General features: G+C 41.4%; 1 protein-coding gene across 1 annotated transcript in view; it reads left to right on the top strand.

Annotated features, from left to right (window-relative positions):
* Window positions 1-5396: 5396 nt before the first annotated feature.
* The window catches only part of HELB (DNA helicase B), a 32403-nt gene continuing 22245 nt past the window's right edge, over window positions 5397-15554 (top strand). The window contains exons 1-5 of the mRNA XM_081128670.1: window positions 5397-5642; window positions 7471-7878; window positions 9214-9383; window positions 10258-11130; window positions 14288-14462. Of these exons, the coding sequence (XP_080984796.1) occupies window positions 5456-5642; window positions 7471-7878; window positions 9214-9383; window positions 10258-11130; window positions 14288-14462 (1813 nt within the window). The 5' untranslated portion in view covers window positions 5397-5455. The remainder of the gene's footprint in view (window positions 5643-7470; window positions 7879-9213; window positions 9384-10257; window positions 11131-14287; window positions 14463-15554) is intronic.

Below are 15554 nucleotides of genomic sequence, written 5' to 3'. Positions count from 1 at the left end.
CAACCCTGGAGCTAGGAAGAGTTTTACATTTATAAAGGGCTGTAAATAAGAAGAGAAAAGGGGAGGAGAGCTACCTGAAGGCTGCACGGCCTGAGAAGCTTAGAATATCTACTAGCTGGCCCCTCAAAAAAAAAAAAAAGTATTCTGACTTTTGCTCTAAATCTTTATGTTTCTTCGTGGTATTGTTTAGACTGTGCCTCAGTTCCTTGGGTTTGGGGGCAAACCAGAAATTAGACCTAGAACTGTGCTGTCCAGTGTGGAGTCGCCAGCCGCAAGCAGCTCCTGGGCACCCCAAGTGCGGCCAGTTCAAGGTCGGGTGCGCTGCTGGGTAAAACACACCCCGATTCCAAAGAGCCACGATGAACACTGCACAATATTTCGTGAGCGACTTTGGATTTATTACCACGTCGAAATGATATTTTAAGTGTACTGCATTAAATTCATCCTTAAAACTAACGTCACCTGTTTCCTTTTTCAGTGTGGCTGTACGGCAGACTTCCACTAGTAACCCCCCGAGTCTGACAGCTTGAGAAGGGGCGACTGACAGGTGCGTATCCACTGGAAAGGCACGCTTCCCCCTTCACAACCTGAAATCTTTTATGGCCATGAGACTGTCGGTTTCCTACGCACTTTTTACCTCATGGTTTCAGCATCCCGTGTGATCCTTGCTTGGATCTGTTATTTCACTGGGGATCGCAAAATAGTGTTTAATAATTTTAAACTTTCTTCTTAAATTTCTTAACTGGCAGTCTTTTCTTCCTTTCATTTCCTTTTTTCTTTCTTCCTTTAAAAACTTTTTTTTTTTTTTTTCTCTTAGTATCACAGTGGACACATTGAATTTCTATTTACTCAGTGTGTTACGGTCAAGTGCAGTCATTCCTTTTGCTACTCAGATCTCCTCACATTTGCTCACCGGGAGGTGCTTCGAGTGGACTCCCAGATGCCTTGATCATAGTTTTCGAGTTGCTTTCTTGCCTTTTGATACAAAGTCCCAGGTCTACCTTGTACTTTCCCTGCCCCAGAAGTACAATCATCCATTTCTTAAGAAGCCTCCTTTTCTTTTAATACGCAATGGTATTTCAAACCGAGAGGACAGTGGTAGACATGGTCAGAGTTACCGGGCTGACACTGCTTTCGGCTCTTTCGGTAAACAGAGCTAGAAAATGCATTTTAAGAAATCACAAGGTCATACGTATTGATATTTCCAACTCAAGTTTAATATTGTAGGAGTTTCTCTTAACTTCTTTTACTTTAGGTTTGTATTTCTTATCCATGTACATTAGAAACCTTTCATAAAACATGAAGACATTTTCTTTGTTGCTTTATCCTATGATACATAATTTTAAAATTACAGTAACAATATTATAACTAACATTAACCACAGTGTGTAGTGAAGGTTAAGATTTCTTTGTAGATCTTTTGTCCTCAGAATTTAACCTACTAAGGGTATACAGTCAGAGTAACTTAAAATATTTATTCAAAGTATTCAAAAGTAACTTGAAGTAATTATTTTCCGTGAGAGGCTATGCTATGTATTTGACAGACAGTTTCATTTACTTCTGTTTGTGTTCCATTTTAGGTTTTGTTAGGGGAATTTGCCGAGGGGGAGACGTGTGTGGCTTGTTGAGAGTTAAAAGCAGGCTTATTGAAAACCACCTGGGTGCAGGTGGGGTGAGGCTCAGCGGGCAGTCACCACCCCAAGGAGGTAGAGGCTGGTTTTTATAGGGCTTAGTTGGATGGGGGGGGGCGAGTGGGGTAAAAGGTTCAATCTTGTTTGTTCTTTCCGCGCTCTGTCTGTCGTTCCTGGAGCAGGTGTTCTCATCGGTCATTTGTGGTTTGGCAGGGACTTGCGGTCACTTTGTGGTTTGTCGGTTGCCAAGTTCCTGCTTCTGTGACAGCTCTACCGAGACGGGAGTTTTGGTCTCGGGTTGCCAGGAACCTCATAGATTTTGCTTTCTGTTTCTTTACTTTTGAATATGTGAAACATTTACATGGCTCAGCGGTCAAAACCATTACACAAAGTTAAACTCAGAGATCTTGTCCAATCCCTGTCTCTTTTTATCCTGTTTCTGTTACTGGTGAGATGACGAGAGCCTCGGACCTTGTCTTCCTAAAGGAAAGATTTCAATCAAGAGACAAAGTGTAGAAGAGCAAGCAGGAATTTGTTGAATGCAGCACAAACACACTTAGGACAGTGAAACGGAAGCAACAGCAGAACCTAGACTACGCTGCTTGGCTCTGGGAAGCCGGGTTCCGGGTGTCAGCCTGGGACGAGCTGCCGCTGCCCACGGCTCCCCTGGGTTCAGGTCTCCTGGAGACCCTTGGAGTTTAGGAGATACAGCCTGTGGGGGAAGGAGAGAGGAAGGGAAGGGCATGGGCGTGCTCCCTGGAGGGAGATCTTGCCGGGACCTTCATTTTCAGGGGTTTTAAAGGATGGGCTTTTAGGGGAGGTCTTAGGGGATGATCAATAGAATTTTCCTCAACTTGATGCTGATGAACCAAAATGAGATTTATTCTGTTAATTTGCCTTTCCTTGGGTGTGGTTGGCAAACGGCACTAATTGGATTTCTGTTATCTGTCTCCCTGAGTAGGGTGATTTAAGCTATTTCCCCTCTGGTTGGGGAGGAGAAGTGCAAACCATTTACGCCTCAGCGTCCTGGGTTTAGGGAAAACAGGATTTACTAAGTGGTTGCAAACTGCAGTTTATCTGTCTCAGGTTCCCTATTCCACTTGTCTTGGAATTTTCCTAGCTTCTTACTATCTTGTAACATTTCCACCCTATCTGTAGGTAACTATTTTTATTAATTTCTGGTTTGTCTTTCCAGTATTTCCCCCCACACCCAGAAATAAGACTAACACACATATAAATAAAACTATATGCATTGTTTAAAATTTATTTTTATGGTTGAAAGTATGTTACAGATGCCTCCCTTTTCCCTCCATTGATCCCCTTCACCCTGCACCTGCACTCCCCCATTCTTTTTTTTTTTTTTTAATTGCTGAAGAATTAAAAAAATCTAGTGTGGATGTGTTCTAGTTTATCAATAAGCCTCTTACTGATGCACATTTCTACTGTTCCCAATCATTTGCTACTACAAAAATTACACAGTGAATAACCTTATGTCTATGTTGTTTTGAGTTTGTGGAAATGTAGCTTCAGGGTAGATCCGGGAATTTCATTTTTAGAAACATCCAAAGTGATTCTGATGCACAGCCAGGTTTGAGTACTGTTGCTTACTGTGCATAGTGAAAATGGTATCGAAAAACCTAGAATTGTTAACATTTTTTAAAAAATGAGGGATGGGGGAAAATGAGGAAACAACAGGTAAAGAAGCAAGGTTCTCACCATCCTGAATCCACACCTACACTGTTTAGTAGAATGCAACTGAGTTATATGAACAGAAGATTAGCTTCTGGAGTCCTGTTCCCAAACCACAGGACAATAAGGATATCCTGTGTATATACCCAGAAGTGACCAGATTCGGGCAGTGAACAACTTTCAGTTTGGATGTGTTGAGTCTCAAGTAGCCAGGGGGCATCCAGTAGTGGCATCTAATATGCAATTGTTCGCACAGGTTTGGAGATCAGATTAGGAGTGTTAGTTGTAAACAAAAATAGGTATTCTGTGACCAAAAAGGGTTCATTCGGGAGAAAGCAAGGATTACATCCAGTTTGTGCAGACACGGTGAGCCAAAAGCATGGACAAGATCAAGCAGCAGCAGGAAGCCCCCTTTTACAGAGGGGAAGAGCAAGTCAAGGGGAGGGGCAGTTACAGCCATAGAGCTCTGGTTGTAAACGTCGAGATCTTACCGTAGGGCTTTAGTGACTGACATATGTGTGAGGGCTCCTACCGCAGGCCCTCCCCCGACTTCTGTCTAGGTGAAGGCCTCTCATAAATTTTTACAGGAGTCATTAGCATGTAGATGACGCACTAGGTGGAAGATGACCGAAGGAAGGATTAGAGTGAGAAGGTGCTTAGGCTGGAACCCTGGGAGGTACCGGTACTTAAGAGGCCAGCAGAGGAGCCCCAAGGAAAGGACACATGGCCAGAGAGGCAGGAGGAAGGCCTGAGAAGACAAATCGAAAAAGTTCAGGGAGCTGAGTGCTACACGAAGAAAACAGCTACTGTGTCAAATACTGTTGAGAGGTGAGGTAAGACAAAAAAATCCATTGGATTTAGCAACAAAGAGATCAGCAGTGTGACTTTTGACAGAGCAGATTCAATGTTGTAATGGAAACAGTAGCCACTGAGAGTGTTAAGGAAAGAAGTCATCTCATATAGATGATTCTCGGATACACTGGCGTTTGGTCAGCTGCAGCAGAGAATTTTTCTTCTTAGAGCAACAAGAGTGGCGATTTGTACCCAAAGGGGTTAGGGGAATCAATTTTAGTATTTTCTCTTATAAAGTTTTCTTAAACCTTTGGTGCTAGCATAAGATGCTTTTGGATTTAGCAGGCAGTGTATGCTTAGTTATTTTAGGTGTATTATTAATAAAGTAATTTTTTAATAAAGTATCAAAATAGTAATGCAGTACTGTATTTGATGGTGCTCCTCAAGGAGCACCATGATTTTCAAATAGTATCCCCATCAAGTATGAGAGTCACGGCGGCACCAGAACTTTTTAAGCCACTGTCCATTCTCTTCTACTTCACGTCCCCCACCCGCGGCTGTACCCTGGGCTAAGAGCAGATGCCTTTTTGGCCCTACTGTGAATAGGTAGCAGCTTAAAGAAATTTGGGAGACCAGGGGGTACTCACCAAGAAAAAGGCGAAAGGACTCTGTATGTCACCTAGTCCAGTGGTTTCTAAACCTGGTTGAGCATAAAAATAAACAATCTGGGACTTGCCTTCAAAGAACCCTGGGTCCCTGCGCTGGATCCAGATACAGGGGGTGGTAGAAGGACTAGATACCTGTACCTTGAAGAAGTGCCTTTGATGATAGAAAGTCAACTCCTTGAGGAAACGACTAGCCAGAAGGGTCTCAAGGGTTGGGGATTCTCTGTTCGGTGCTTTGGCCGCACCGCAGGGCATCTGGATTTTCGTTTTGGGGGTACTGGGAAGGGCTTGCTTTTCTGGGCGCTCTCTCCACACGTGGACTTCCCTCGTGAGTCTCTCTCCGCAGGAGACGTGGGCTAGCGGTTCAGCAGGTGCCCACGTGCCGCTGCCCAGCGGGCTGATTTGGTGCATGAACCCGGTGGATCCTCAAGTTTGGGGACCCTGCGCAGCCGGAGAGCGCCACCCCTCCCAGCCCCGCCCACCGGGGCCTCCAAACCCCGCCCACCGGGGCCCCCGGCTCCGCGGCTCGGGGGGCGGAGCTTCCCCGAAAGCCCGCCCCTCCGCGCGCCCACGGTCCCGGAAGTTGACGGGGTAGCAGCCGCGGACCCGATTGGCTGGCGGGGGTCGCGCACGCAGCCCGCGTTTTCCAGAGTTGGGCTGAGCTGCGGGGCGCTGAGTTATGGCCGGGCGGCGTCAGCAGTTGCGCGAACTACGGGGGCCTCTGCTCCCATCCAAGGCCCTGGTGGAGGAGGGCGATGACTGCCTGCTGGAGGACTGCGAGGACGACGACGAGCCGGCGTTCGTGGACGCGGAGGAGCTCTGCAGCGGGGGCCTCAAGGCCGGCGGCCTCCCCGGGTGCCTCCGCGGTGAGGGCGCCCCCACCCTTGGGGGCGGGGCAGACGGTGCAGGTGCTGCTTTCTAGGGTGGCCCGGTCGTGGGTAGGGCGCCCCGTCGCTGTTACCTGACTTTTTTGGGACGGTCTAGCTGCAGGGACTCGGGCAACTATTGTGTGTGAAGCTTGTGATCTACATGCATTATCTCATGTTTTTGATTTTTAAAAATATGGTTTTATTGATTTCAGGGAGAGAGAGAGAGATGGAAACATCAGTGATGAGTCATTGATCAGCTGCCTCCTGCACGCCCGCTGCTGGGGATGAGCCTGCAACCCGGGCGTGGCCCGACCGGGAATCACCCGCCATCTCCTGGGTCCTGGGGTTGGCGCGCAACCACTGAGCCACACCGGCCGGCCTGCCCGCCCGCGACTCTTTCAAGTGGTTTGTAGTGGAGGATGTTTATGCCAGTGGATGTCGAGCCTGCATTCACACCCAGAATCGGGGCTTTAAACTATTTCCGTATCCAGCCTGGAGTCGAACATGTGGTTATTTTTCAGCTGCTTAGAAAACAACACCCCCCACCCCCAGGAAACACCTTCAAGGCAGCATTGGTTCATTAACTTTGTGTTAATAATATTGATATCCGTGTTTACCTTGGGTAGTTTTTCTGAGCTATAAATTACACTCGTGACTGCTATTGACGGAATATTGTGGCGTTCAGACCAGTGCTGCCTGTGGAATTTTCTGTGATGATGGCATTTTTTATACTTGCACTGCCCAGCACGGTAGCCACTAGCCACATGTGGCTACTGAGAACTTGAAATGCAGCTGGTATAGCTGAGGACCTAAATTTTAAATTTTGTTTAAGTTGATTTAAATTTAAATAGCCACATGTGAGTGGACAGCACAGGTTTAGATGGACAATTTTCAAGTATTTGTGGAGGGTGTAGTCATTTATCCTAAAAGTGTTAGTGACTGGCTACCCTGTTCCAAGTTAGGTGTTTGTTGCTGGGATAGGTACCCTAAAGAGAGATGATGATGAGGTCGCTCTCCTAATGGAGCTTACCTGTTAGTGAACTAAACAGACATTCTTTAAATGATCACAGGAGTAACTATAATATTACTCAGTGCTTAGAAGAAATAGTAGTGCTAGAGAGATTATATTCATGAGATTCAGGGAAAGTTTTCCTGAGGAAGGTAGTTAAGCTGAGGTCTGTAGTAAATGGGATAAACAGTAAGAAAGAAAACATTTAAGACAGAGGGGACAGCTTATTGCAAAGGTTCGGTAGTGGGAGGGACCATGACATTTTTTTAGAAACTGCGTGAAGGTCAGTATTGGCTGAAATCAGAGTAGCAGAGAGAGGACTGTTTTTAGGACAGGGGTGGGGACCATCCTGCCCCTCCGCCCTCGAAATCGTTTGGTCTGGCCCTGCCAAGGTAACTGCAGGCAGGACTCAAAATTTAGTAAGTCCAGGAACTTTTTTCATAGCTAATTTTTAAGCTGATAATTTTGTATGGCCCATGAATGATGGTATAAATATCCAAACGGCCCTTGGCAGAAAAAAGGTTCCCCACTCCTGTTTTAGAAGAACAGCAGACTTTTGCCATACACTATGCTTAACTCTTGGAGTACAAAGACTGATGAAACATTGTCCTAGGCTAGAGGGCTTACAGTGTAGGAGAGGAAGACTGATAAACAGGTAAGTGGGATATAGACACTCTAGTAGATGTCTGTACAGTGTGCTGTGTGTGTGTATGGGTGGGGGAAAGTTAAAGAGAATGGTGGATTTGATAAAAACAAAAAACCATTGGAAGAGATTTATACATTTTTAAATATAATAAATTAACTTTTTTTTTTAAGTTGTAATTCCTGATGAAGACACTGGAGAGAAGTGTGAAGTGTCTGGGCGTTTCCCATTAACCGGTCCTTGGTGGCGAGTGAGGGTACAAGTAAAGCCTACGGGATCAAGGAACTATCAAGTTCAAGGATTTCCATCGTACTTTTTACAGTCTGATATGTCATCACCAGATCAAGAAAATATCTGTTCCCTTTTTCTTAAAGACTGTAATGTCCCCAGTGATGAGATAATTGAATTTTTAGCATGGGTAAAGAGAACATCAAGCATTAAAGACCTCAACTTTGAAAATCTTAGGGAAACATTGAGAACTTTCTACAAGGAAGATAGAAATGGTCAAAAACAATCTACACAGAATGAACAGGAAAAGTCTCAACCAGATTACAAGATGTGCCTTCCTCTGGAAAACACAAGTAGGTGTGATTTTTTTATCGTCGAGTTTTACTGTAATTGTGATTCTGACTTATGTGTTTTAAAATATTGTCACTCTGGTATTGTGGCATAGTATTTTTTAAAAATTAATTCTCACCTGAGGATATGTTTAGAGAGGAAGGGGGAGAGAGAGAGAGAGAGAGAGATCGATGAGTTGCCTCCCAGGGGAATCAAACACGCAACTTAGATATGTGCCCTGCCCTGGAATCAAATCCTCAACCTTTTGGTGTTTGGGACGATGCTTCAGCCAACTGAGCCACTGGGCGAGGGCCATAGTATTCTTTTTTTAAATTGGTTTGATGAAAATGTGTTTATATTCCTTTTGGAATACGTCATTGACTCCAGGTTCCTCATCTTTAATGTGAAGAGATCGGGTGAGATGATCTTTAAGTTCCTTTTGGTTCCTTTACAGCTCCAAACCTGTCATTCTTTCTCTCTAACTTTTTTTTTTAATCCTCACCTGAGGATATTTTTCCCATTGCTTTGCAGAGAGAGTGGAAGGTGGAGAGAGGGAGAGGGAGAGGAACATCAATGTGAGAGAGAGACATTGATTGGTTGCCTCCCAAACGTGCCCCGACCAGGGCTGGGGAATCAAGCCGGCAACTGAGGTACATTCCCTTGGCTGAAATCGAACCTGGGACCCTTCAGTCCACAGGCTGACGCTCTAACCACTAAGCAGTACTGTCTAGGGCACTCTCTCTAATTTTTGTGTCCATAGGATTACCTTGAGTCATTAAGAAAAAGTTCAGTTGTCAGTTCTATTTAAGAAGGCAGAAGAGAAAGCAAAGAATATGAGTAGTCCATTTTGCAAAAATTTCAGTCCAAAATGATTTAAAGTAGTTTTAAAAGATGGTTTGTTATTTGGACATTCACATATATGGACTATTTCAATTATTAGTTATTTTAAATAAATTTGACAGAATGTCATTAAATGACTTCAGTGACAAAAGGATCATGATTACAGTCAAAATGATTATAAAGATTAATATGTATATTATTTTTTATGGTTAGCTCTGAATTTATCTTCATATCATTGAGTCAAGAATTTTATTCTGATTATTTGCAAGCAAAATGAAACAAAAGGCTAAGTAGTAGTTACCTAAGCATTTAAAGAACATAAATTCTGGTGTTAAATACAGTGAAAACCATCTCAGTACAAAAGAAATGGTTATAATATAAATTTTCTTGCTGGGTAAAGTAAATTTATAAAGCTCTGGATTTCTTGAGCTGGTTGTACTAAATGAGAAAACCCATCATGCCAGTTGTTTTATGAACTCATTGTATGTTTTGATTTGTTGTTTTTTGATACCCTGTAGTTCCATTTATCAGTGTAATGGCAGCGTTGAAGTTTCCAAAAATTATGGAATTCCTTCCAGTTCTTCTGCCTCGACACTTTAAACAGCTCATAAGCTCAGGTTCTAAACAGGTGTTGGAAAAGATCGAAGAGATTTTAGGTACACATCCATGGAAACTTGGATTTAGAAAAGTAAGTTAAAACATTTGCTTAGCATTTAATAATCTTATATAAAGCAAGATTTCTTAAACTTGACAATTTCTGTATCTCTTTCAAAGGGGAAAAATTTGTATCGATCTCAATGTTGATGTATTTTTGAGTGTTACAAACTAAACTATTTTAATTCTCACCCAAGGATATGTTTTTATTTTAATTTTTATTGATTTTAGAGAGAGAGGAAAGGGGGGAAAGAGAGAGAGAGAGGAGAGAAACATTGATGTGAGAGAGAAACTTTGATTGGTTGCTTCCCATACACTCCTGGACCTGGGATGGAAGCTGCAACCTGGGAATGTGCCCTGATCAGGAATCGAACCCGCAACCTTTTGGTGTATGGAATGCCGCTTGAACCAACTGAGCCCTCCAGCTAGCTAGGGTCTAAATATAAACTTCTTAGGCCTCTAGTTCTTATGCAATAAAGGAAAACAATAACAAAATAAATGCCAGTTATATTATTAATAATTTAGTTATGCAATTTAGTATGGCAACTTTTTTTTGGTAACCTAATTGCTAATTGCTATTTGCTACTGGAATATGGATCTCATTGAAGACACGAGTTCTTATGAGTTTGACAAATCTATTCACAGTGTTATGTGACTTTTAAAATTAGGTGTATTGCTATGAGAAAATATAATTTTAACTTAAAAATTATATAAAACTCTAATCACAGGACAATCAGTTAAAAAATTAGTGATATATTAGGTACATAATTTTTTCTTCCAAATTTAGTTGAAATACATGTCTTCTGGGACTTAAAAATTATTAACAAATAACATTTTTACTGTACTTTTAGTAATACACATCAACGTTTTCAATTTTTATGAAGCATCTTGAACTTTATTTTCTTAAGGTCACCTATAGAGAACTGAAGCTTTTGGGATGTGAGGCAAGTTGGGCAGCATTTTGTCAGTGCTCGTCTCTCCTGTCCTTGATGACTGACCTAGAGAAGAATGGATTAATACTATATTCTAAGCTGAAGCAGCTGTGTAGAGAGTATGGACACACTTATGTGGAAGAAACTGAGTTAACTTCTCAGTTGTCAGGTCAGATATTTTGTCATGATGTTTGGCAGTCTCTGAAGTTTTTGAAGGACATCGGTGTAGTGACATATAAGAAGAAGTGTGTCTTTCTTTACGACCTTTACCAGGCTGAGAGAGACATCGCCTCTTTAATAGGTGCCCTGATGACAAGGCCTCCCTGGCGTTTACATGTTGATGTCAAAAAGGTGCTTGCATCTGTTCATACCAGAAAACCTGAGAATTCAGGAAGTGGTGATGTACTGAACGAAAGTAGAACCGGTGAAATGTTAGAAGCTTCTGAGGCCATCCCAAACACACAGGACAGTGGGGACCATCTTTGGGATGATGGTGAAGATAATGCAGAAATAAGTGACGATCAACTAGACCAGGATCAAGTGGCCGCCTTGGAGATGGTCTGCTCCAATGCTGTGACAGTCATAAGTGGGAAAGGTGGTTGTGGGAAGACCACAATTGTTAGCCATCTCTTTAAGCATATAGAGCTGTTGGAAGAAAGTGAAGTAAAAAAAGCTTGTGAAGACTTCGAACAAGACCAGAGTGTACCGGAAGAGTGGACTACCTTTACCGAGCAAACAAGTCGGCTGAAGGCAGACAAGGCTGTGGAAGTTTTACTTACGGCACCTACAGGGAAAGCAGCTGGTTTACTGAGACACAAGACTGGTTTTCACGCTTATACACTGTATCAGGTAAAACCTTTTACATTTTTCCTCAAGAGAAAACATTCGCCTTAAAGGCAAACTTTATTTCTCGTTTCTTCCTGATGACACTCAGTAGGTAATTACTGAATGTCCTCCCGGTTCCTGCCTCGTAGTAGCTAATCCTTATTGATCAGTGTCACTCAAAACAACCAGTCTGTAAACTGTTACTGGTTGGCAGTGAGATAGTAGCTGGTGCCAGAAAGTAAAGGAGGGCACTGCTTCTTTCCTTGAGAAAGTCTTGTGAATGAAAAGTCAGCTAAAGTGCATGCTCAGTGATGTCGTTAGTTTAGATGCTGGCACAAGCTCCTTTTCTCATCGGGACTGGTTACATGCATGTTCCTAGACCGGATTTTGAAAAGTAGTGAAGTTGGAAGGAAAAGGTGTATATTTTGTAGAGTTAAAGCTCCGTGAAGGTGAAGACTTCAACCCTCTGATTTAGTTCTTTATCTCCTTCACCTACAACGGAGCCTGGTGAACAGTAGTCACATAATAATCATTTCAAATGAATTAATACACTTGAAAAAATAGTTTTGGCTGTAGGTAAGAGTCGTGAAATTTTAAACTTATAAAGAGTAGTAGAGGTTCCTCTAGCCTTAACCTCCGTTCTGTAGACCAAGGAGCTTAATCATTGGACGATCTCTGAAGGAAATATTATTTGGAAGATAGGCCTTTCCAAAGGCATTGAAAATGATCATAGTGTGTATAGAAGGTTTCGAAGTGACTGCATTGGTTGGAATGAAGTCTGTGAATTGGAAAATAATGGACAGTAAACTTGGTTTAGACAGGGAATTTGAACTTTAAATGTTTGTAGAGTATCTTGACATCTCACTGAATCCTTGATAAACCAGTGAGGTGGGTAAATGCTAACTCCGTTTAATGAAAGTGCCAGTTGAAATTTGGGGGTGTTACCCGATTTACCCAAGATCTTAACCAGGTGTAGAACTAGCACTTGAATTCAGATTTCTGACCTCCCAGCTTGTTGCTCTTTCCACGGGGCCATGGTTTCCTCATTTATTATAGACCTTAAAACCCAACAGAAGCTTGTCTGGATTTACTGGGGAGCCATTCAGGCTTGTAAGCAAGGTAATGAAGAAAGCAGTTTTAAGGAAGCTTACATAGAATTATAGAGCCACAAGCCATCTCAGAAATTACTTTGCCCATGACCTTTATTTGTCACATGAGTGAACATAGACCTATGGAGATTCAGTATAGACCATTGGTGGAAGGGTCTCCTGATCAGTTTATGATTTTTTTCCATTACACCTTCATGTTTGACTAGTCTGAAGGATTGAATTAGGACAGGAGATACCAGAGAGGGATCATTACTAAATTTCATCTTATGTTCCAGCTCTGATTAGCTAGTAGCATATTAATATGTGCTTGGGATACTGGGAGAATATTTCTGAAGTCACTTTTAGGATCGGGAGAGAGTGTAAGGGCACAGGAAGAGCACTGAGGTGGCACTTATTTATCCTTGGGCTAGGGTTACCAGACTTAGCACATAAAAGTACAGGTAATTTTTAAGTGTAAATATGTACCAAATATTACACTGAACATACTTATACTAAAAGTCACTTGTTTTTTATCTAAAATTCAAATTTTAGAATTTGAATGGGTGTCCTGTGTTTTATCTGGCAATCCCATCTTGTGTTATGGTGTAGGGGAACCTCGCTTTAAGGTTATTGGAGTAACCTAGTTGCTCATAGATGCAGCCTGTATTGAGTTGCTGGCACTAGAAATATAGTGGGAAGTGTCAGTCAGGCATTTCTAACTGTTAGAACACATAAAATAAAAGAAAGGAAACAATTAGCAGTGATTCAAATGTTCTATTGGGAGTCAAGGCCACTGAGAGGATGTGTGGTTTTTTCGTTGTTGTTTTTTAAGAAAATTAATGCATTTGGGTGGGAAATATGAATGCTTTAACTTAACAGATATGTTGAAGCTAGTTGCAGTAGAAAAATTAAATAAATAGGAAGTTACAAAATAGTCACAAGGATGTAAAGTACAGCATAGGGAACATAGTCAATAATATTGTAGTAACTGTGTATAGGTGCCAGGTGGGTACTTGAAATATTGGGGGAACACTTTGTAAAGTACATGATTGTCTAACCACTATGCTGTACACCTGAAACTAATACATAATAATAGTGAATGTAAACTGTAATTGAAAATAAAATTTAAAATTATCTGTTATATAAAAATACCCTGTATATACAATATATGCATACTTACAATATAGAAACGTTTCTAGAATGATAGAGACCAGACTATTTAACATTATCTGGCTGCAGTTTTACAAATTTTTACTCATCTATATTTTTTAAATAGTAAATATTATTATCTCTGTAATAAGTAATTTTTAGTTGTTTTGTTGTTGGTTTTTTTTTTAAGTGAATTGCAATTAAAAAAAAAAAAAAATCCTCATTGATCCCAGAGAGAGGAAGGGAGAGGGAGAGAGAGAGAAACATCAATGATGAGAGTCACTGCCCGCCTCCTGCACGCCCTGTACTGGGGATCGAGCCTGAAACCTGGGCACGTGCCCTGATGGGGAATCGAACCACGATCTCCTGGATCCTAGGTCGATGCTCAACTGCTCAGCCACTCCTGGCTGGACTGTGGTGGTTTTCTTAAATATTGAGGAAGTTAGGGAATTTAGAATACTAGAAGAAAAAGTACTAGGCTGGGAAGGCAGCACTTTATTTCCAGGATGGAGTATTGTAGCTGGGAGGAGAGGAGTACTGGAGTGGCTGCGCTAGCCCAGGAGGCCAGGAGAAGGCGTATGTGGGAATGGAAAAGAACGGGTGCTTTCTCTGCGCAGAGTAATAAGTAATAAGGGAAGGGTTCAAGTGTTTGCAGTGGAATAGCGATGTATGCAAAGCCTGTTAAACACACTAGTCATTAGGAAGCACTTTTAAAAATTATGTGATTTTTTTTTTTTTAGATTTATTTGATCTGTCTCTTCTGTGTATTCATCTCTAACATTTGTGTTCTCTGTTTCGTTAGCTTTTTTCCCTATGCTACTCTACCTACACGCCTCCTCCCAATTTAAGAGTTTTGCTTTAAAATAACATGCTGTAAAATACATTTTTTTTTCTTTTGGTAAGTTTTATAACCTGAACTTAGAAATGCGATGCTTTACTTGTAGGTCAATTACAGCTTCTATTCATGGAAGAAAACAGCGAACGAGGACAGTCCATGGAAGTTTTCTTCAGTTAGAGTTCTGGTTGTGGACGAAGGGAGTTTGGTATCCGTAGGGATCTTCAAATCCGTTTTAAATTTATTGCTTGAGCACTCCAAGCTTTCTAAGCTTATTATCCTTGGTAAGTTAAAATACTGTTGGAATCCTAATTGTTTAGTTGAAAGCATTGTGGTTAAGTGGCTGTATATACAACTTCACTGACTTAACACTCATCATATTCTACAGGTGGGAAGCCCTTGTCGGAGCCCATCCTAACGCCACACTGAGTTCAGTTTCACCACTGTCTTGAGCAGTTTGGGAGGGTCTTTGTTCTGGCCAGAATGTTAAGGGCTAGAATGGGAGGGGAATAGACTCGTGAGAGGTTACTGCTGCTCACCTCAGTGGTGACTATTAAAATGGTAAAAACGTCACAGACTCAGTAAATCAGGATATAGATTTATTTGGAGATAATAAAATGTCTTGATCTCTTAAAAGTAATTTTTTGATTTTAAGCTAATAACTCAGATTAGACCTCACCAGCCTCTTCCAATTCTGGTGAGAGTCAGAGTCTGTTGGGTATACTGTTCTGTAGACTGTGTGATTTAATGGAGGAAAAAATAGAATTGCAGTGTGAGAACCAAATTGTATGTAAGTAATTTTTTTAGGTATTTGAGGATATTTCACAAATAGCTGATTCTATTAAAGGCTTATGGATTCTCCTGTTTTTCACCCAGAAAATAGTGTTTCTTATCTCTGGTTGATTGGTTTGTTTAAAGTAAAGGGATTTTTAATAGAGCAAACCATTATCATTACATTACTAGAATCTGTTATCAAATGCATTGGGTTTGTTTATTTTGTGTTTTATCTGTTTATTTGAGGCCATAGATTCTTCTATGGTTTTAAAATTTTTTAAAATTTATTGGGGTGACATTGGTTAGTATGATCCAGATAGGTTTCAGGTATGGGTTTCTATTTTACCAGGTCTGTATATTGCACTGTGTGCCCGCCACCCAAAAGATTGTTCCGTGTTTAGTAAGACATTGAGCAAGATTGAATAAATACTACTTGTGTGAGGCCTGTTTTTTTCTTTGTTGGCCAAAGTATATGGCTTACACAGTTTGCCTGTGGTTATAGGTATGAAATAAATTCGACTCAAATTTTACCTTATTGTGTTATTGCTATTTTTTATACCTTATATTGTTCAATCTGAATGCTATTTTTTGTGAAATATTTT

This window comes from Miniopterus schreibersii (genome assembly GCF_964146895.1).
Source record: "Miniopterus schreibersii genome assembly, chromosome: 2".
NCBI classification, from domain to species: Eukaryota; Metazoa; Chordata; class Mammalia; order Chiroptera; family Miniopteridae; genus Miniopterus; species Miniopterus schreibersii.
The sequence above is the reverse complement of the archived record's forward strand: the minus strand, read 5'-3'. Positions and strand labels throughout refer to the sequence as shown.